This window comes from Megalobrama amblycephala, linkage group LG18 (genome assembly GCF_018812025.1).
Source record: "Megalobrama amblycephala isolate DHTTF-2021 linkage group LG18, ASM1881202v1, whole genome shotgun sequence".
Taxonomy (NCBI): Eukaryota; Metazoa; Chordata; class Actinopteri; order Cypriniformes; family Xenocyprididae; genus Megalobrama; species Megalobrama amblycephala.
In genome coordinates, this window is record NC_063061.1 from 30386118 (window position 1) to 30409989 (window position 23872).

Sequence of the window (23872 nt, forward strand, 5' to 3'; positions counted from 1 at the left end):
AATTGTTCTTGATGTCATCTGTGAATCTCTTATTTGTTTTTCTCACACACACACTCTTGTACATCTATCTTTGTGAGGACATTCATTGACACAATGCAATCTCTAGCTCTTTACCCTAACCCTACCCATCTGAACTAAGTGCCTAGCTCAAACCCTTATCCTAAACCTACCCTTTACCCAATTATAACCTGATCCTGATTTCTTTTTTTGTGTGTGTGTCCCTTTAAATTGAAATGAGCTGCTGCTTCCGGCCCCCTTTCCAGAAGAGGGCGGAGCTTTAACAGCTCATGCTTTAGTTGCTCAACAACAACAAAGCTGGACAATCTCACGCAGCCAAAATGAGGATTGTCAGTAACGGTGTTCAGCCTTACATTGTTCAAACCACTGATGGAGAAACTCAGGGAGAAGTTACAACTTTTAGAATGTATCTGGATTATATATTTTTATATATAAAACCTAATTATGGGTTTTTGAATTGCTGTTTGCATATTTTGTAAATTAATTTTGAGACTATTTTGCCTCCATAGTAAAAAGCAGATTGTCAAATTTAAGAAAACGTCTGGAACTTTTTTCTCCAAACTATATACAGTACAAAATTTTGTATAAATTGTAAACTTTGCGAACAACAAACTCAAATACTCAAAGTTTAAGCAATTTTATTTAAAAAATGTAAACATAAAAAAATGATATTTTAAAAAAGAAAATACAATTTTGTATTTTTTTTCCCAATAGAAATACTCAGGAGAAGAACATGGAATTATAAATATATAAATTTACATATCTCCTGACCCAAACTTACCCATGGAGAGACCATACAGCTGCACTTACACCAAGATTAAATGAGAGAAATACATTGAAAAACATTATGAATCATTCTAAGCACCCGGTCATCCTCCATTAAACTCCATTTTGGCCAAACAGAAGTTTGTGGGTTTGAAATTGTGCTTCCCTACATGCTCTTTAAGTGGATTGAACATGTTAAAATGTTTCAGACTCTTTGATCAGTGCTGCAGTTGTTCATTTAGACACCAGATATTGGTTTCACTTGGATCCAGCCCATCTTTGAATGATCATCTAGTTTTCCTGGCAAGCACCTAATAAAAACACACATAAGATGTTTTTGTTATTTTACCTGTTGAAACAGATTGTACAGATACGTTTCATACACTTAAATATATGCTTACAGGCTCCGATACGCTCCTCCAGGAATCCGACCTGCTCGCTGAGCGAGTCGATACGGTCTAGTTGCTGCAGAGAATGCGACAGGAAGTTGGTCCTCTCAGGCAGGAAGCTGTTACTGTCTCCCACACCATCCAAGGGGAAGAGTGTGGTGAAGGGAGCCAGAACCATCTCTAGTTTCTACACACACACACACACACACAGAGAGAGGAAGGTATTCTTACATTTGAGGACATTGAAATTATGACTAAACATTAAACAAATAGCAAATATGAGAATAAGGTTTTATTTGTTGACATTAGTCAACTACAGTTAGTTAAACTAGCAATGAGCAATACTTCTACAGCATTTATTGATCTTAGTTCATTTAAAATATTTCATTAAAATATATATATATATACAGGTGCCGGTCATATAATTAGAATATCATCAAAAAGTTGATTTATTTCACTAATTCCATTCAAAAAGTGAAACTTGTATATTATATTCATTCATTACACACAGACTGATATATTTCAAATGTTTATTTCTTTTAATTTTGATGATTATAACTGACAACTAAGGAAAATCCCAAATTCAGTATCTCAGAAAATTAGAATATTGTGAAAAGGTTCAATATTGAAGACACCTGGTGCCACACTCTAATCAGCAAATTAACTCAAAACACCTGCAAAGGCCTTTAAATGGTCTCTCAGTTAGTTCTGTAGGCTACACAATCATGGGGAAGACTGCTGACTTGACAGTTGTCCAAAAGACGACCATTGACACCTTGCACAAGGAGGGCAAGACACAACAGGTCATTGCAAAAGAGGCTGACTGTTCACAGAGCTCTGTGTCCAAGCACATTAATAGAGAGGCGAAGGGAAGGGAAAGATGTACAAGCAATAGGGATAACCACACCCTGGAGAGGATTGTGAAACAAAACCCACTCAAAAATGTGGGGGAGATTCACAAAGAGTGGACTGCAGCTGGAGTCAGTGCTTCAAGAACCACTACGCACAGACGTATGCAAGACATGGGTTTCAGCTGTCGCATTCCTTGTGTCAAGCCACTCTTGAATAACAGACAGCGTCAGAAGCGTCTAAAGACAAAAAAGACTGGACTGCTGCTAAGTGGTCCAAAGATATGTTCTCTGATGAAAGTAAATTTTTCCTTTGGAAATCAGGGTCCCAGAGTCTGGAGGAAGAGAGGAGAGGCACATAATCCATGTTGCTTGAGGTCCAGTGTAAAGTTTCCACAGTCAGTGATGGTTTGGGGTGCCATGTCATCTGCTGGTGTTGGTCCACTGTGTTTTCTGAGGTCCAAGGTCAACGCAGCCGTATACCAGGAAGTTTTAAAGCACTTCATGCTTCCTGCTGCTGACCAACTTTATGAAGATGCAGATTTCATTTTCCAACAGGACTTGGCACCTGCACACAGTGCCAAAGCTACCAGAACCTGGTTTAAGGACCATGGTATTCCTGTTCCTAATTGGCCAGCAAACTCGCCTGACCTTAACCCCATAGAAAATCTATGGGGTATTGTGAAGAGGAAGATGCGATATGCCAGACCCAACAATGCAGAAGAGCTGAAGGCCACTATCAGAGCAACCTGGGCTCTCATAACACCTGAGCAGTGCCACAGACTGATCGACTCCATGCCACGCCGCATTGCTGCAGTAATTCAGGCAAAAGAAGCCCCAACTAAGTATTGAGTGCTGTACATGCTCATACTTTTCATGTTCATACTTTTCAGTTGGCCAAGATTTCTAAAAATCCTTTCTCTGTATTGGTCTTAAGTAATATTCTAATTTTCTGAGATACTGAATTTGGGATTTTCCTTAGTTGTCAGTTATAATCGTCAAAATTAAAAGAAATAAACATTTGAAATATATCAGTCTGTGTGTAATGAATGAATATAATATACAAGTTTCACTTTTTGAATGGAATTAGTGAAATAAATCAACTTTTTGATGATATTCTAATTATATGATCAGCACCTGTATGTATGTATGTATATGTATATGTATATAATCTGTGTTTATGTTCATGTTTTGGCAGTAGCCTTGACTCATGCCTGCAGCAGCATATTCTATATTTTATCATCAAAATATGTTATTATTATCATTACAAAATACATTTATTTCTGAGGTGAAAACTGCTTGTCACCAAATGAGGAACATGAAATTTAATATGCATATTACTGTTTTAAACTTCTGTTTTATCCTTACATCCATGCATACCTTTTTAGAGATTTTACAGTACATACTTTGCAGTATGTGAATATTGTTTTGTTTCTATCTTAATTTAGTGATTTTAATGACTGCTAACTTATTTATTAACATTTTTAAATGACTTTAAATTATACATAAACCTTTTGGAAGTGCTGAGCTGAAAATGTAATATTTAAAAGCACTGAAACTAATGTTGTTATTAATGTGACTATGTAATTCCTCCGTGGCACTGACTAAACAACAACAAACTATTCTTTACAAGCAATATCTGCCAAACACACTCTTTTCCCACCAACAAAGACGGTTAAGACCTGTATCTGTGTGTTATTTTTCAGAACCTGTCATGTGTGAGGTTGACTACTGCTTTTAATTAAACCATTAGCGAGGCTTTGAACCAATAACCTCTCTTGGCAAACATGCTACAGTTTCCTGTCGTTTGAAGTAGGATGTGTCCTGAGGGTGAGTGTGTGTGTGTGTTTCTGACCTGCTCAAGGAGCTCCACTCTGTTTTTAAGCATCTGAACTTCTTCGGTAACGTTCTCCACCAATCCCAAACCTCCACCTTTAAGAACAAAAGAAATACACACACACACACATTATAGATGGACCACACACACACACACACACACACACACACACACACTGACATTCAGTCTTCATTAAAACCCTATTTTTGATGTTTTAAGATCCAGGCTTTGAACATAAATAACGCTTTTATTCAGACAACATGCAAACACACTTCCAGAAAGCGAATGTTTTATGTTATATTTCTGAATGTTCTCTGCTTGCTTGAATCCATGATTAATATCCAAAGCGCTCCCAGAGCATACCAAAGACCTCAGAAGAATAGAAAGACAGACGTAAATAAATATAGAAAGAGAGAATGAGCGGAGGGGGTGACAAAGGAGGAAAGTTTGAGGTTTGGCAAGAATATGATGCAAATACTTTTGCAGTCGGGTCCAAAAGTCTGAGACCACTAGTGAATATTTTTGTTCTTTGTTTTCCAGTTTAATAAAACTTTTTTTAACATAAATTATATTATTTGAGTAAAATTTTAATGTTTATTTCAGTGTTTTATATATTTTTAAATTATTTATTTAATAACTTATAAATAAACAAATAAATAATGTATTTTATTTATTTGGCATTCATTTATTAATTTATTAACTTATTTTAAAATTATTTATTAAATAATGTATTTTATTTATTACATTATTTATCAAACAAATTATGTATTTATTTGCTGTTTTTGTTTTTTCATTTATTTTATTACATTATTTTATTTATTTATTAACTAAAGTATTTCATTTATAAAATTAATTTATTAAATAATGTATTATTTACTCAATTATTTATTACAAATTATATATTTTATTTGCTGTTTATTTTTACTTCTTTTATTACATTATTTTATGTTTATTTTAAAATTATTTATTTAAGTATTTAAATTATTAAAGTATTTATTAAATAAAATATGTATTTTATTTGCTGTATTTGTTTTTTATATATATTTTTTAATTTATTTTAAAATATTTATTAAATTAAAACTATTTATTTATTAAATAAATAATGTATTTATTCTTTTTTTATGTGCCGTTTCGTATTCCATTTTTGCTTTTATGACAGCAGCATTCAGATTGGCCTGAAGAAAATCTGATGACCAAAATATTATTTTACAGCATAATTTGAGATGTCCAAAAGAGCATATTGAGCTTCAGTGGAAGCAGGGACATCTGACCATCTTTGCAAAGAGTCACATGTCACTAATTTGTTTATTGTGACCTAGAAAGAGTGCAGAATCTGAAACATTTCTTAATGTTACATCACACGGTATCTCTTTGCTTAAAATGATTTTAAAAAAATCTACAACTTTGTTAATTTTCAGGTTAAAATTAAAAAAATCCCAGTGGTTTCAGACTTTTGCGCTCCACAGTACATGAAATCAGGTCATATTTCATCACAGTACGGGGTAACCGATGACTGTGATTGGTTCTTATGTAAACAGATGTGATTAAGACCCAATCACATCAGAGATTAGCCCAGTAAGTCCCGCCCCTTGGCTGTTGTTCTGAATGTTTTAGGTTGTGTGCTCTATCAATCTAAAAACTAGTCAATGGGTCACACACACACACACACACAAACACACACACACGCACATTTTCCTCAGCGTTTGATTTGGCTGCTTCCACAGACACACACTGAAGCTCAGTCAATCTGTCCCAGATGTGTGTGTTATGAAGACACGTGGGAGAGAGCGAGAGAAGCTTTGTGTGTGTGATTTGTGTGAGGGAAAACAGTGACCCCCAGCAGTCTGAGTTTGATAGATCTGGAATGCGAGCTGCGAACTGAGCCAAAGCGAAAATGGAGACACAGCAGCTACAAATCGTGTTCAGCCTCCTTAAAAGCACAATCACCATCATCATACAGCTAAACATTCAGCAATCTGATGACACTAATGTAGTTTTAAACTCAAGGTTTCAGGGACTTTGGGCCCCATAAACTCAACAAAGTTTTGATGAGGTCAAAATGACTTTATAACTAGAGATCAGGGCTCTCTCTCTGTGTCTGTCTTTCTCTGATCCTTTAGATTGAAATAAAATAATATTTTAAATAAAAATGCAAAATATGCTAAATCAGCAAGTCGTAGAAATGCACAACAATGGATGGAAAAACTGTAATCATCTGGAATTAGCTATCACTGTCATCAAAAAATAAAATAAAAAAGATCAAATAAAAAGACTTTATACTTTTTATAAATACTCTTTATACTTTTTTATTTATATATATTTAAAATAAAATGAAAAAAATGATAAAAATGCTCATATTATTATAGCTTAAATAATTAATATTTTATATTAATATATTAATATAAATTATTTTTATAAATTATTTATATTAATATATTAATATAAATTATTTTTATAAATTAATAATTTATATTAATTATAATTATTAGTTTAAACTCTTAAATTAGAAATTATAATTATTTAAATTATATTTATTATCAGTTTAAATAATTAATACTTTATTAAAAAACAATATTTTTAATAAAAATTTAATTTTAAATAGTAATATTTCAAAAGGATAAAAATGACAAAAGCACATAACTTAATTACTCAAATTTAAACTAAAATGAAATTTTAAAAAAGCAAATTAAAAATATGAATAAAAACAACAATATTATATAAATAATACTAAAATAACACTGGTACAAGAGAGTCAAATTATAGACAGAAAAGTACAAGTAAATCAGTAATGTTTAATTTATAAATAAAAAAATGTTGTTTGTTTAGTAATAGTTTTTAATAATAATTATAATTTATAAATAATTAAATATTGGTGTAAACTGTGGTTACCAAGCTAAATGTTTAAGTGTAAGCAAACTACTCTACTCTAAAAAAAAAAAAAAAAATGAAAAAAAAAAAAAAAATTATAATAATAATAAAAATGCAAACACTATTTGAAAGACATCTCATTTTATCATAGTTTAAATAAATAGTATTTATATTAATTATTATTATGTTTAAACTGTAAAATATATTTTTTTTATTTATTAATTTAATTTTTTTGTTAATTTTGATTTTTACTGTAGCAACAGTAACAGTAGCAAGCAACATATTTGGTGTAAACTGTGTTTACCATGGTACATGTTTGTAAGGGAACTACTCTTGCTGGTGACAGGTTTAGAGTAAACTGAGCTTCAGCACCTTGAGTCCCAGTGGACGTCCCACCAGACAGATGTCGATGACTCCGGATGGGTCGGGGTCAAACTCAACAACACTGAGGCTTGACCAGCGTGGGAACAGAGAAACTAGCGTGTGAGGTCACTTAAAGGTTTACTTTGAAATATTTTTCCTTATATATCTAAAAATAAATAAAGAAATTAAGCTTTTCCCATAGAGACAAGGTTTTCAACAAACCTTGGTTTACATTAGATTACCTTACTACTAGATTTCAGCTGCCTGGATTCAGACATTATTGTTCAGATTTAAAAATGTACTGCTCTCTTCTACTGAGCAAACTCCAGGAATGTGTGTTTGAGCTCCAGCCAACAATCAGAACGAGTGGCGATTATTTTAGCCTGTCGCTTGGAAACAGATAACATTACTATTTAGGGCCAGAGGAGGTTCTGTTCTTGCTGTAATTTTAAATCATAGACAGATATGAAATAGTGTAGGGAGAGAGAAGATGAAGAAACAAAGGAAAAGAGGGGAGAGGAGCGAGACGCTGCCAACAGGCTCAAAGACACAAGCTAGTTTTGGCATAATATAGAGACAGACAAAGGGAGAGTATGATGTTCAGTAGGTTCTCATACACTGTAAAAAAGAATTGCTGGTTTAACTTAAAAAAGTAAGTTACCCGGTTGCCTTAAAAATTTGAGTTTCCGAATTCCGGAAAAGTTGGGAGGTTTTTTAAATTTGAATAAAATGAAAACTAAAAGACTTTCAAATCACATGAGCCAATATTTTATTCACAATAGAACATAGATAACATAACAAATGTTTAAACTGAGAAATTTTACACTTTTATCCACTAAATGAGCTCATTTCAAATTTGATGCCTGCTACAGGTCTCAAAATAGTTGGGACGGGGGAATGTTTACCATGGTGTAGCATCTCCTCTTCTTTTCAAAACAGTTTGAAGACATCTGGGCATCGAGGTTATGAGTTTCAGGAGTTTTGGTGTAGGAATTTGGTCCCATTCTTGCCTGATATAGGTTTCCAGCTGTTGAAGAGTTTGTGGTCCTCTTTGACGGATTTTTTGTATAATGATGCACCAAATGTTCTCTATAGGTGAAAGATCTGGACAGCAGGCAAGCCAATTCAGCACGAAGCCATGCAGTTGTAATAGCTGCAGTATGTGGTTTTGCATTGTCCTGCTGAAATATACAAGGCCTTCCCTGAAATAGACGTCGTCTGGAGGGGATCATATGTTACTCTAAAACCTTTATATACCTTTCAGCATTCATAGTGCCTTCCAAAACATGCAAACTGCCCATACCGTATGCACTTATGCAACCCCATACCATCAGAGATGCTGGCTTTTGAACTGAACGCTGATAACACGCTGGAAGGTCTCCCTCCTCTTTAGCCCGGAGGACATGGCGTTCCCTGATTTCCAACAAGAATATCAAATTTGGACTCATCTGACAATAGAACACTTTTCCACTTTGAAACAGTCCATTTTAAATGAGCCTTGGCTCACAGGACACGACGGCACTTCTGGACCATGTTCACATATGGCTTCCTTTTTGCTTGATTGAGCTTTAGTTGGCATCTGCAGATGGCACGGCGGATTGTGTTTACCGACAGTGGTTTCTGGAAGTATTCCTGGGCCCATTTAGGAATGTCATTGACACAATCATGCCGATGAGTGATTCAGTGTCATCTGAGGGCCCCGAAGACCACGGGCATCCAAAAAAGGTCTTCGGCCTTGTCCCTTACGCGCTGAGATTTTTTCTTCACTAAGCCTTTGCAATTTGACATTGAGCAGCATTGTTTTCCACAATCTTTTTTCACAGATTTCATTTTATTAAAATTTAAAAAATGTCCCAACTTTTCTGGAATTCCGGTTGTACATTAATGATCTAAGTTGATTTGACAAAAGAAAAAAAATGTATGAAAATAATTTTTTACAGTGTGTTAAAGAAATAAAAGACAACATACAGTGGGTACGGAAAGTATTCAGACCCCCTTAAATTTTTCACTCTTTGTTAAATTGCAGCCATTTGCTAAAATCATTTAAGTTCATTTTTTTCCTCATTAATGTACACACAGCACCCCATATTGACAGAAAAACACAGAATTGTTGACATTTTTGCAGATTTATTAAAAAAGAAAAACTGAAATATCACATGGTCCTAAGTATTCAGACCCTTTGCTCAGTATTTAGTAGAAGCACCCTTTTGATCTAATTCAGCCATGAGTCTTTTTGGGAAAGATGCAACAAGTTTTTCACACCTGGAATTTGGGGATCCTCTGCCATTCCTCCTTGCAGATCCTCTCCAGTTCTGTCAGGTTGGATGGTAAATGTTGGTGGACAGCCATTTTTAGGTCTCTCCAGAGATGCTCAATTGGGTTTAAGTCAGGGCTCTGGCTGAGCCATTCAAGAACAGTCACAGAGTTGTTGTGAAGCCACTCCTTCGTTATTTTAGCTGTGCTTAGGGTCATTGTCTTGTTGGAAGGTAAACCTTCGGCCCAGTCTGAGGTCCTGAGCACTCTGGAGAAGGTTTTCATCCAGGATATCCCTGTACTTGGCCGCATTCATCTTTCCCTCGATTGCAACCAATCATCCTGTCCCTGCAGCTGAAAAACACCCCCACAGCATGATGCTGCCACCACCATGCTTCACTGTTGGGACTGTATTGGACAGGTGATGAGCAGTGCCTGGTTTTCTCCACACATACCGCTTAGAATTAAGGCCAAAAAGTTCTATCTTGGACCCTCATCAGACCAGAGAATCATATTTCTCACCATCTTGGAGTCCTTCAGGTGTTTTTTAGCAAACTCCATGCGGGCTTTCATGTGTCTTGCACTGAGGAGAGGCTTCCGTCGGGCCACTCTGCCATAAAGCCCCGACTGGTGGAGGGCTGCAGTGATGGTTGACTTTCTACAACTTTCTCCCATCTCCCGACTGCATCTCTGGAGCTCAGCCACAGTGATCTTTGAGTTCTTCTTTACCTCTCTCACAAAGGCTCCTCTCCCCCGATAGCTCAGTTTGGCCGGACGGCCAGCTCTAGGAAGAGTTCTGGTCGTCCCAAACGTCTTCCATTTAAGGATTATGGAGGCCACTGTGCTCTTAGGAACCTTAAGTGCAGCAGAAATTTTTTTGTAACCTTGGCCAGATCTGTGCCTTGCCACAATTCTGTCTCTGAGCTCTTCAGGCAGTTCATTTGACCTCATGATTCTCATTTGCTCTGACATGCACTGTGAGCTGTAAGGTCTTATATAGACAGGTGTGTGGCTTTCCTAATCAAGTCCAATCAGTATAATCAAACACAGCTGGACTCAAATGAAGGTGTAGAACCATCTCAAGGATGATCAGAAGAAATGGACAGCACCTGAGTTAAATATATGAGTGTCACAGCAAAGGGTCTGAATACTTAGGACCATGTGATGTTTCAGTTTTTCTTTTTTAATAAATCTGCAAAAATGTCAACAATTCTGTGTTTTTCTGGGTGCTGTGTGTACATTAATGAGGGAAAAAATTTAACTTAAATGATTTTAGTAAATGGCTGCAATATAACAAAGAGTGAAAAATTTAATGGGGTCTGAATACTTTCTGTACCCACTGTATCTGTGGAATGATTTGCTCTTAACAAATAAGGTCAATGAGAGCCATTGCAGCCGAGGCTCATATTTTTAAAGATACCATGGTTGGGCAGGTGGTCTTTTATTACTGTGTGGAGGCAGACGGATGTCGTCCAGGTTTGTGGTTGGCCCGTATGTTGTCGCTGTGGTCACCAGTCACAGTGCACTATTACTCACGGTACGAGTTGAGAGTGGCATAGCGCGTACCAAAAGTAATAATGAACCGTGAGGCTGGTCAGGGTTCCACCTGCAGGGGGCGCTAGAGGGGAAACACACTTATATACTGCAGTACAGTAGCCCAACCTTATCCATAATGACATACTGATACAGTGTAATTGTATTACCAATTAAGCCCATTTTCACTTGTTTTGTTTTCAAAACGCTTGAGTACTTTTCTTCCTAAATAGTATGCAAGTGTGTCTTTATTCATAGTACTTTGCACGCAGTATGCAAAAAGTGCTGGGATTTCTAGTGGATTTGTGAAGTATGCATCTGTGCATGCTTTATTGGTTAATATTGCCCACAACCCCTTGTGCAATGGAAAAGGGGAATCTGAGACCGTTATTTTCCCACATTTTCAGTTGCAGAAAAGTGGTCTGGAATGTGAGGACAAAACTGCCATAGTAGTTTATAAATGTATGAACTTATAATGAATTATAAACTAATGAATTTAGATGGATGCGAACAGGGTTCTGTGGTATTGCAATGAAATTTTAAGATATAGTCATGTGGCCCAATGCTTCCATACTCAAAAGTATGTGTAGTTTGTCCTGATGTCATTACACAAAAGTACATCATTTTAGTGTCTATTAGAAATAAGCAAACTGGGGAGCAATTAATATATATATATTTTGATAATCTTACTATTTATTCTGAAATGTATTCGAAAGTTTGACTGGTATCTGTCTGGAGATTCATGGTTCTTGTATCTGATACTCTGAGTTTGAGTGTTAAGCCAGTGTGGATGATGGGTATCAACATCAGTATGTCTGCGGCTGATTATAATGCATATACACGTCTTGTCTTACCAGCATCGCTACTGGATGAGCGACTGTCTGGTTTTGGAGGAGCGACGGGTGGCGGGGAGGGGGGAGGAATTCTTAAACATGTTATTTCATCTTCAGCCAGACTGAATCCCTCCTGACACACACACCGATAACTCCCCAGCGTATTCACACATTTCTGTGAGCAGCGATGACCTTCTTTACACTCATCCACATCTGAAAAAGAAAGACATCTTTTAAAAGTCTTGCGCCATGAACATAACTGTAAATGAACGTTAGTGTGTGTTTGTGAGTACCTATTTGACAGTATCGTCCCGTCCATCCTTTCAGACATGCACAGTGATTAGGCCTTATACACGACCCTCCATTTGCACAAGACTGCTCACACACCGCTACAGAGAGAGATGAATGGAAATACACACACACATATGCATGTATGGATCCAAATGCGAAAACACATTCAGAGCTCACGTTAACCAATATGACTTGTAGACAGTGCCTAAAACTAACTTTTTGTTAGACTTAAGAACATTTACTGGCCTTAAAGCGATCCTTGATTATGATTTCACTTTTTTAACTTTAGTTAGTGTGTAATGTTGCTGTTTGAGCATAAACAACGGCAAAGTTACGACGCTCAAAGTTCAATGCAAAGGGAGATATTTTCTTTTACAGAAATCACTTTTTAAGGACTACAACAAATGGCTGGTAGGGACTACAACAAGCTTCTTCCTGGGTTAGTGACATCACAAACCCCCAAATTTACATAAACCCCGCCCCCGAGAACACACAAAAAGGGGGTGAGGCCATGTTGGGCTGCTTTAGAGAAGAAGAAGAGCTGTTGTAGTAGAGTGTTGTTACCATGCCGTCATTTTACGCCGAACTGCTTCACAAACGAGGGTCAATTCAATGCTGGATTTGCACAAAAGATTAACATGACGGCACATGCTAGTCGATGAGTTGAATCAACTCTACAACAACTACATAAATTTATCCACTAACCATTCAGAAACGTCCGGTTTCATTATAAAAGTTGTAAAGTCCCTCCATCAGTGTCGACTCCAATTTAAACAATGTAAGGCTGAACACCGTTACTGACAATCCTCATTTTGGCTGCGTGAGATTCTCCAGCTTTGTTGTTGTTGAGCAACTGAAGCGTGAGCTGTTAAAGCTCCGCCCTCTTCTGGAAATCGGGCCGGGAGCAGCAGCTCATTTGCATTTAAAGGGACACACACAAAAATGGCATGATTTTGCTCACACCTAAATAGGGGCAAATTTGACAAGCTATAATAAATGATCTGTGGGGTATTTTGAGCTGAAACTTTACAGACACATTTTGGGGACACCAGAGACTTACATTACATCTTGTGAACGGGGCATTATAGGTCCCCTTTAAATATTTTTTACCAGCCATGAAACATTACAAGTTGCAAAAGTTATTCAGTCTAGAGCAATGAGAGATTTTTCTTTGTCTTTTGTTGTTTGATTAACATTGAAAAGACAGACAGCAGCTGGAATATTAGGCTGCTGTCACTTTAAGAGCTAATGCACGGATCCAATATACTGTTACACGTGCGTTTTCCTTCTCAACTATTTACGTTCAGTTAAGACATAACTGACTATGTTTACAAGGATACTTGCCAAGACTGGTATTTTGACATACTTTTCTTTGAATATGTCTGTCAAGCGCAAGAAGACGTGAAAGAGAGCTCAATTCAGTATTCGCACGCGGTCTGAGATACAGATTTCTGGGCGCTCGCTTAGAATGTTTGCTCACAGAAAACTTCCCACACAGTGTGCGAGTAATGAATTGAGTTCCCTTTTTTGCAGTTAAACTTTCATGCAACGCAGCACTGGCCCGTCATCTGTCCCGAGCGTTGTTCATGCTTGTTCATGTTCTCACAATATTGCATTGTTAGAAGAATTCATAAAAAAAAAGTTACCAGCCAACTGCCGATTGACACTGTGTTTCATATACTCGGCAACAAATTTTTACTCGCATTTGACACTTGGCAAACGTTAATTTTAGGCCCTGCTTGTAGACCTCCATTTACCTTGGTTACAGTTGTGTGAATGTATACGTCGCCATCCCGGACAGCATTCTGGGTAGATGTGTACATTAGGAGCTGCTCTGCTCACCTGCCTGTAAGAAACCCTGTAGATTGTCCTGTAAAACACATAGTCCAGTCAAATGATGGTACATTATGCAGTATAATATATATTTCTTGTGTTTTGTGTGTTCTTACTTGTACGTGCTACACATGCGGTGGTTTTGGCACATGGTGATGTAAGGTTTGTGTACAGGCTGAAGGAACGACTCTGTGCTGTAGGACACACGACGACTCCACGCATCTCCAACACACACTCTCCTCCTGAAACACACACACACACAAATATTGCTTATATTTACATTATCGTTCAAAAGTTTGGGGTCAGAAAGTTTATGCTCACCAAGGCTGCATTATTTGATCAAAAAGAGGAATATTTTATATTATTATTACAATTGACAATACTAAAATGCAATTCATTCCTGTGATAAAAGCTGAATTTTCAGCATCAGTACTCCTGTCTTCAGTGTCACATGATCCTCCAGAAATCATTCTAATATGCTGATTTGCTGAAAGAAACATTTGTGATTATTTTTAATTGAAAACTAAAAATAATATTTTTGTGGAAATTTTATGATACTTTTTTGAATAGAAAGTTCAAAAGAACAGCGTTTATTTGAAAGGAAAAATCGTTTGTCCTTGCTGTAAAAAATCTTACAGACCCCAAACTTTTGTATATATATATATATATATATATATATATATATATATATATATATATATATTTAGATTATTTATAAATATTGTGAAAGGTGTATGTGTATAGCTTGTGTAATCATATCTTGACTCAAAATTATTATAATTTTTTTATATTATATTATAGTATTATTTTATATTATATTATATTATATTATATTATATGAATGTGTGTTGAATATAATGCTGGGAAAAACATTTGCATTCTTGTTTGTGTATCAAAAGCTTGCTGTCCATCAGTTCTAACTGGACATGACTGACTGATGTAATTAGCTGCTATTATATGCATTGACCTTTGACCTTATAGTGACCCATGACCCCACTGAGGCCCAAGAGCAAGTGAATTGACACTTCCTGACACTACTGCTGCATTTGAAATAATGTACTAAGTACTACATTTGAATTTACTTCACGACTGTTCAAAAAGTTTGTTCTATATTGTATGAATGAAATTCAGATGCACTACATCCGCTATGTTGTTACTGTCATGTGACCTACCAGCTTCAGTTGTGTCACTTCACTTCCATTCATAAATCTCCTCCCATGGCCTCATGGGACAGTAAAGTGTCTACCAAATGTCTATCAGAATCTCGGCAGAAGTAGTAGGTCTTCCGGGGAATTTTGAATACTATGTTTTCTGACATACTACTATCTTTTGGCATACTGTTTTTCACCTACTATATAGTAGGGAAGTATTCGATTTCAGACAAAGTCAGAGGAGGAGAACTGGCCCCCCGACTAAGCCTGGTTTTTTTTTTCTCCATTTTAACACCTATTTGCCACTTGTTTGCCACCTGATGTCACCTGTTGGAGTTTGGGTTCCTTGCCGCTGTCGCCTTTGGCTTGCTTAGTTGGGGACACTTGACATTTGACTTGACATTTGATATTCAACAGTATTCTTGACATTTATTCAACAGTGCTTTGATCTGCCTGCATTGACACTATTCTTTAAGAGCTGCTGTGCAGCAAAAATTATGTACCAGTTATCAATGTAAAGCTGCTTTGACACAATCTGCATTGTAAAAAGTGCTATATAAATAAAGAAGACTTGACTTGACTTGACTTGACTACTGTGTGTATGTATGTATGTGAGCTGTTACCCGTGGTGACCGTGAAATCTGAGGCGTGCAGGTCACATGCAGGAGAAACAGAGAGGAGGAGAGCAGGACTGCTGTGTACATGTCTCTCTCTCTGTCTATCTGTCGCTCTCTCTCTCTCTCGGGTGTGTCTGACAGCAGGAAGAGAGACTTTCAGGTGTGTCTGTCCCCCAATCAGCTACCTGAGATAGATAGATAGATAGATGGATAGATAGATAGATAAAACATTATTTACAGAGTCTTAAAGGTACAGTAGCAATAACATATAATTAAATAATATATAATAAAAATAATATACTGTATAATAATAGCAATAATATATGAAAAAAAATAAAAAATAAATAAATGTTATGACATTTAAAGGTGCCCAAGAATGCTTATTCACAAGATGTAATATAAGTCTAAGGTGTCCCCTGAATGTGTCTGTGAAGTTTCAGCTCAAAATACCCCATAGATTTTTTTAATTAATTTTTTTAACTGCCTATTTTGGGGCATCATTAACTATGCACTGATTTTTTCAGCGCGCCGCCCCTTTAATTCGCGTGCTCCCTGCCACAGAGCTCTCGATTATATTACAGCACATTTACAAAGTTCACACAGCTAATATAACCCTCAAATGGATCTTTACAAGATGTTCGTCATGCATGCTGTATGCATGCTTCGAATTATGTGAGTAAAGTATTTATTTTGATGTTTTATTTGATTCTCTATGAGTTTGAGGCTGTGCTCTGTGGCTAACGGCTAATGCTACACTGTTGGAGAGATTTATAAAGAATGAAGTTGTGTTTATGAATTATACAAGACTGCAAGTGTTTAAAAATGAAAATAGCGACGGCTCGTCTCCGTGAATTCAGGAAACGATGGTAACTTTAACCTCATTTAACAGTACATTAGCAACATGCTAACGAAACATTTAGATAGACAATTTACAAATATCACTAAAAATATCATGCTATCATGGATCATGTCAGTTATTATTGCTCCATCTGCCATTTTCGCTGTTGTTCTTGCTTACCTAGTCTGTTGATTCACCTGTGCACATCCAGACGTTACTGGCTGCCCTTGACTAATGCCTTTTATAATGTTGGGAACATGGGCTGGCATATGCAAATATTGGGGGCGTACACCCCGACTGTTATGTAACAGTCGGTGTTATGTTGAGATCCGCGTGTTTTCCGGAAGTCTTTTAAACAAATGAGATTTACATAAGAAAGAGAAAGCAATGGAGTTTGAGACTCACTGTATGTCTTTTCCATGTACTGAACTCTTGTTATTCAACTATGCCGAGGTAAATTCAATTTTTAATCTAGGGCACCTTTAAGTTGAAAATGCCCACATCAGAGTATGGTATTGTCTTTATCTAAGATCTTTGCCTAGAGAGCACTGAACTAGTCTTTACGAAATGTTATTTCTACTATACTTCCTTACTGAACAGCTGGATTTCATCATACTGTACACACAGCACACAGAACTGTTCTTCAGATAGACATTAAGAATTAAATCATGCAATTTGTAACCATTTCCCATAAGCACACAGTTATGACCTGTTTCATGTTTAAACATTAGAGAGTTAATGCACTTTTAAAGGCAGAAAGTTAGAGAAAATTAATCATCATTATGTAGTGCATTTGTTACAAATCACAGCTGATTGAATCAAACATGGCTCTAAGAAATGTGTTTACATAAATACACACACATCCGCATGCTTTATAACAGTACTGACGATTTAAAATCAGATCATAACTCATAACGCAGCTATGTGGTTTCATTTTCATTTGGGTGTAATGAAGCCACATTTCTGTGTTTCCATCTATAACATGGAGATTTCAGGTTAAACATTATTTTAAGAAGAACATGTTATTAAAAACATGGCTTTGATTACTGAAACAGCATTTAGCATGTCGTCCCACCACACACACACGAACAAATCTGTTTCAGATGAAAATGAGACTTTACAAAGCCAGCTATATTAAAAGTCATTTCTCTTCCTGAAGTTCATAGTAACTTGTATGCGCATGTACACACACGTGTGTTCTCTCATCTTGAACAGCTTACAGTAATCATTAGGTTATTGCTGGTTTAATGAGTTCAGGTTTAGAGCGCGGTGTAAAACAGGTCTCGGTGTTCCCTAGAGAGCTTTTGACAACAAGCCTAAAGCCTCAGCTATTATACCTACCACACCTGAGTGTGTGTGTGTGTGTGTGTGTGTGTACAGGCTTGGAGGGCTAAATATCCTCACTTATATAGTGAAACAGTATGACATCCGACCAGTGAGGACATTTTACTTAGTTACTTTTAGTTAAAAAGACTTATAAATCTATAAATTTTTAATTAGGGGTAGATCTTGGGTTAGACCATAGAAAATCCTCACTAATAGTGACACAAGAGGCTGTGAATATGATTGTGCATGTGTGTTTGTGTAAGAAGCACTTTAAATGAGCTCTCATCTCATATTTTCTGGAGATTAATGACCCATCTTACCCCTGATCTATGCTTAATGATTCTGACTGTTAAAGTCTGGATCTGGTACTAAATGTTTTTTGATTTACCTCAGTGATGGAGCAAGTTAGCGAGCAAAACTTAGTGAGTATATTTTTGGATTTAAAAGAAAAAAAGATACTGTCCAAATGTGACTATTAAGATTAAAGTACTGCAGTACATCTTTATTTGCAATTTAGTGTTGTCAAAAGCAGGCCTACCGAACGCGAAACCAAGTCGGTGCTGAAATTTTTAATTTTAAATGTGACGCTTTGAGCGCTGTTGAGTGGATTCGTAAACACCTCTGATTGGCCATTGTGTTCACGCGCTCATCAAATCTGTCTGTGATTGGCTACAATGATCAATGCTTCAAAAACATGTTGTAAATAGACATCAGTGACGCTCTTCACCAAGCGCTTACACAGATACACACGGGAGCGTTGCTTTCAAAACACTCCCGTTCCCGCTTTCAAAATGCTTTCAAATTCAAACACTTCTGTGTTTTAAAATGCTCCCGTCATATTTTTAAAATGTCAGTACCGACTCTGTATCACGGTCGGTACTTTTGACAACACTACATTGTCATTAACTTAACAACAAGCTAACATAAAGGTAACATAGGGTGTGTCCCAATTTGTGTACTTATGCACTATTCTATGTCGTTTTGTAGTACCTATAAATAGTGAGAGTAGCGTGTTTGTAACGGACATTGGCCGGTAAGAGATGTACGTGTAAACTTCACTCTCCTGATCTCAAGAGGCACTCTAGTGACTGACGCTAGAAACTGCGGTCTTTAGCCCCCTTGTTAGAGCACCCGACTCCCATGCCAGCGTACCCGGGTTCGAGTCCTGCTTAGAGCGGGTGGTTCGAACAGGAGTTACATGTTCACACTGAAAAGTGTTGAATGTTGGACACTTCATGCACCTAACTGTCACAGCCAGTGTTGCCAAGTCTGCAGTTTTCTCGCAGAATTGGCTACTTTAACACTGTAGTTTTTCATATCCGCGGGTTGAAGCGACACCAAATAACATAATATTTAGCCCCTGGAAAGTGAATTTTACCAGGGGAACCCAGCCAAAAACGTGGATTTTATCCCCCAGAATGCTATTTATACTGGGGGACAGCCCCCCGAAATGCAATTGGGCTAGTTTTGGGCTAGTTTTGAGTAGCAATCGGGCGGGTTTTGTTGTGAAAACCTGGCAACCCTGGTCACAGCTTTAAAATCCACGTGAACCGGAAATTGCAAATGTTGTGCCGTATTTCCAGGTGAAACTGAGTATTGAATAGAGGGCAGGGTTTTACTTTAGTGCTCCTCCTCTCCATCTCTCGCTCATAGCAGACTAACGGTTGGAGGGGAGTGGTTTAAGCGTTTTCAACCCAAGCCGTCAAACTGATGTTATCAGACAAGGAACGCCATTCCAGACCGGAAGTAACTTTTCAGTACATGGTGGATAGTGCATCATTTGGGACACAACCATAATTTCCCTGCCTCCATTTTGACAAAATTCTAAGACAGAATCACATGTATCATTTATGCAAGAGACAATCCCAGAACATTCAGTGGTGAAATAAATTCCACCCAAGATGGTGAGCAAAGCAAGAGAAATATCAGTTATGAATAAACTTGTTTCATTCAGTAACAAATTGAATAAAAAAACATTCAATCCATTAACCCAATATTTTTTGAGCATGTGTTGTTAGCTTAGCAACATTCGCACAGAAATTCAAGTGAACTGCCAGTAATGGTGTGTACAACTGGCTAATCGTGTGTGATTCCTCATCTCAGGTGTTACTGTGTTTCTGTATGTGCGTCTGGTTGTTAATATCAGATTTGTTAAGATAACAACACTTTCCACAGCGCTGAGCCCCTCTACAGCAGCTGGTGAGCTTTGAAATCACAACCTAAGGCTTGTGGGTCAGATAACGTTCTCAGTGTCGGCAGTTTGAGTCGGACGACCCACCGCAGAACGTGACACCACAATGAGGCAGTAAAGTGATTTAGGACTTCTGGATGACTTTCATACAGATCTCCTGCCAAACACTTAATGGTTCCTACAGGTCCATATACCTGCAGACTGTTTGAGTTACAGAAACTATATACGTGTGCGTCTCTCATAATTTATCTGATTGCCGTCATATGTAAACACTTACCACGTGTCTTATAAACGCTGCCAGATCTCTGACTCACAGTCTCTGAGCGGTCATATGCGTTACACATCAAAAACAAACTATAGTTTACTCGCTTGTGATGTTAAGCGAAGATAATCATCTATTAGTTATGGTTAAGGACAATAAAGTAGATATTATGGTGCAAACTTTCACCACTTTCTGCCCAACAGTATTCACTGAATTGCAAAGCGTAGTATATATAAGTGCAAAATGTATGTTTAAACACAATGCCAAACCCCAAAAAAGCCTCAAAGTGAATGTAAAACACTGTATGTCAACACACATCGACATTTAGATCCACATCACTGCATATAATCACAAATAATGGCACTAATTAGAAGCGGAAGCTGTTAAGACTAACGGAGGGCCAGCCTTTAGTGTGTGTTTATATTTGGAATGGAATGCTAGCATACTGCTTAGTGTGCAGTGTATACTGCACACTGTTGCTTAAAAAGTAGTAACAATGCAAAAATAAAAACATTTATAAAAGTAGTTTGCTACATTGTTATCACTAAAATTAATTCAGTAAGGGATGTCTAGTGATTATAAATTTGACATATTACTTTAAAACTGTGTTGGCGCTTAAAAAATACCTACTGCACAGTATGCAGTTAACTAGTAGGCTATTCCATTTTAAAAAGCAGTTACCTTCATCCTTTATCACACTGGAAACTGAAGATCAAGTTTTTTGGCCAAGTTATCTGAATATTTTATGCAAACTATGCAGAGTATGCTTGCTAAATAAACCAGCAAGGTGTGTAAGTACACTCTAAAAAATGTTGGGTTGAAAATAGACAGCGATTGGGTTGTTTTAACCCAGCGGTTGGGTTAAATGTTAAATGTCTGGGCAGTTCTATTTAACCCAACAATTGTTTAAAAATGACTATATGGATGACTTAAAATGAACCCAAAATAGGTTGGAAATTAAAAATCAGACCCATAGAGGCAATAATAATAACCAAAAGGTGAACATTTATTAATAAGACATTTAATAAATGTTTATTGTTTAATTATTATTCATTAAACATATTAATAAATGTTAATTTCCAACATACTTTGGTTCATTTTAAACAAGCAATACAGTCATTTTTAAACAATAGTTGAGTTAAATAAAACTACCCAGCACGTTTGGTAAACATTTAACCCAACCGCTGGGTTAGTCCATTTCCAACCCAACTTGGGTTGTTTTTAACCCAGCATTTTTTAGAGTGTATAGTTCGCGGTCTGGCCGCTTTAACGGTAAACGACCAGCAGGCGGCGCTGTTTTCATACATTATTTGCGACCATTCACAGATTCCAGTGTTGATCCAGTTCAAGTCTCATCTAATAACAATTATAGTAATACACACACACACACACACACACACACACAATGAGCTGTACTAAGCCGTTGCATGAGCGTATAGACAATAATGAAATGCATGATGCATGCATGAATTTACATAAACAATTTAAAATATATATTTGATTTTGTATAATGACTCACTGGATTACTCCTGTTCACGAGATAAACCGCTCGTGCGTGGATGTAAAACGGGATAGAAAGAGAGTGGTCCCCCAGCGCGTCCCAAAAACGAAGTTTCCCACCAAACTCAGAGGACAGAGGTGAAATAATCTCATAAATAGTCCAAAAACACGCGTGTGCCCAAAGTTGCACTGGCACGAGACTCCTGCGCGCGCTTCCCGTAGCTCAGCTCTCCGTGTTTAGGATTTTTTTTTTTTTTTTCTTTTTTTTTTTTTGCACACTCTGAGTTCTCTCACAACTGTCAAAGCGTGCAGGGGGGTAACCACACCACTACTGCCCCTCCTTCACCGGGACGTCCCGAGAGAAACACTCACGCAAGAGCTCACGGGAGACCCTGGCTCCGCGTGACGTCATCGCTGCTGGAATTCACCCGCAGCAGCTCAGTTTACCGGGTCACACACCGACAAATAAAAAAATAAACGCAAAAAACGCAGGGAAACGCAATGAAGCTATAACCCTTTATGTTTAACGCGCAGTATCACATCCTGCTCCAAATATTACTTGCTGTTAATAAATCAGTACATTAATAGCCTAAAAATTTTGGAAACACGTGACCGTTTTTTTCTTCATGATTTTAAAGTCATCATCATCATCATTATATACAATTAATTATTATAAAGTTTTGCTATAAAGACAGAACACATTGCATTCTCATTTTAAATCGTCGTCCATTCAAATGTCGAGAAATTTTAATATCCTTATTTGATTGTGAATAGGCCTACTCTGTTTATAATATTTAATGCCTTATTACTGAACATCTCCATGCCAATCTAAATAATGTTCACACACTCACCCAGTTAATAAAATCACGTGATCTCGCGCTGAGCTCGAGGCCATTCGATCCACCTGTCGCGCGCTCTGACGCGCTTCTCCATCGTCACCATTTCTTATAAACTCTTCTTCTCTCTGATAAAGAGCACGGTGTGGTCGACGTCTCGATGCTCCCCGTGATCCGACTGGCGAGGAATGAGATGCTTTTGGGCGTTTTTCTCCTGCTTTTTATTCCGCGCTTCCTGTGGAACTCAGGAATTGGACGGACAATCCCAAACCGGAAATCCTGCAAGTGTTTGGAGCTGATAAACCCCTCTGGCCTGCACAAACACTCCCCTCATGCCCCTCAAGTCCGTATGCGTTAATCATGTCTCTATCTAGGACCGCAAACACACTGTGATGATCTGTTTGGCCCTGTGATTTCAATTTAGGAATATAAGGATTATTTACCCAAAAATTTGAAGTGAAACGGTGCATGTGTCACCTCAAAGAGCGATTTTTATCTAATCTTACTCTTTAAATGATTTTTGTTGACTACATATAATCCAAAAATCTTCATTTCTCACACAAAGCTATATTGAATGGCTTCAGAGAACACACAAGTCATTTTGGCTATTATATGCTGCTATTTTGTTGTCTTTTGTTGTCTTTTTGTTGTTGTTTTGGAGCTTGACCACATAATTTCCCTCAAAATCCCCTTGATTCTACTCGATTTCACCTGTTTTGTTTCTCAGAAGAAAGGGAGTCACTGTGGTGAGTAAATGATGACGCCATTTCCATTTTTGAGCGGGCTATTCCTTTCAGGCTGGTTATATGGATGTGGGTGGGGGTTATGAGTTATGGTTTGGGGATTTGAGCCATCAGATTAAATCAGTCCAGAAAAAAGGTCTATAGTAGACGTTGCTTCCAGTCCTGACACTGACATTGTAATGCTTTAGTAGGTTTATAGGGAATTAGAACAACATTAGACTATTAAAAAGATTTCAGCTTTTATTTGATCCACATTATTCTCTTGTGTGTGTTAGAGAATGAAATGAAATGACTCTGATTCTGAATATATTAAGCCAAATAAGCAGAGGAAATGGCTCTGCACAGCACTTCCTGTGAGTCAGGAAGCAGGAAGTGTGTGGAAGTGGAAGATTGTGCTTTGGGTCACAGTGAACAATGAGAGTAAGAACTTAAAGGAAAGAGTCCTGCGTCAACGTGAGAGCAGGGCGGGAAAGTGGCGAACGGGGATTTAGAGAGTGAGAGCTGAAGAGAAACATCTCTCATGATTTTAATGTTCAGTATGATCATGCTGCAGATGCTCACTAGGGCTGTTCATGTA

At 37.2% G+C, this 23872-nt stretch overlaps 1 protein-coding gene across 1 annotated transcript; it reads right to left on the bottom strand.

Moving 5' to 3' along the window:
• Positions 1 to 639: 639 nt before the first annotated feature.
• Positions 640 to 22862, bottom strand: egfl7 (EGF-like-domain, multiple 7). Its single transcript, XM_048167667.1, is given in 10 exon segments — positions 640 to 1094; positions 1185 to 1359; positions 3876 to 3952; positions 11729 to 11920; positions 12001 to 12096; positions 13756 to 13868; positions 13948 to 14073; positions 15606 to 15619; positions 15621 to 15784; positions 22568 to 22862. Coding segments are annotated over 9 exon segments (879 nt in total). The 5' UTR covers positions 15687 to 15784; positions 22568 to 22862; the 3' UTR covers positions 640 to 1074.
• Positions 22863 to 23872: the final 1010 nt, after the last annotated feature.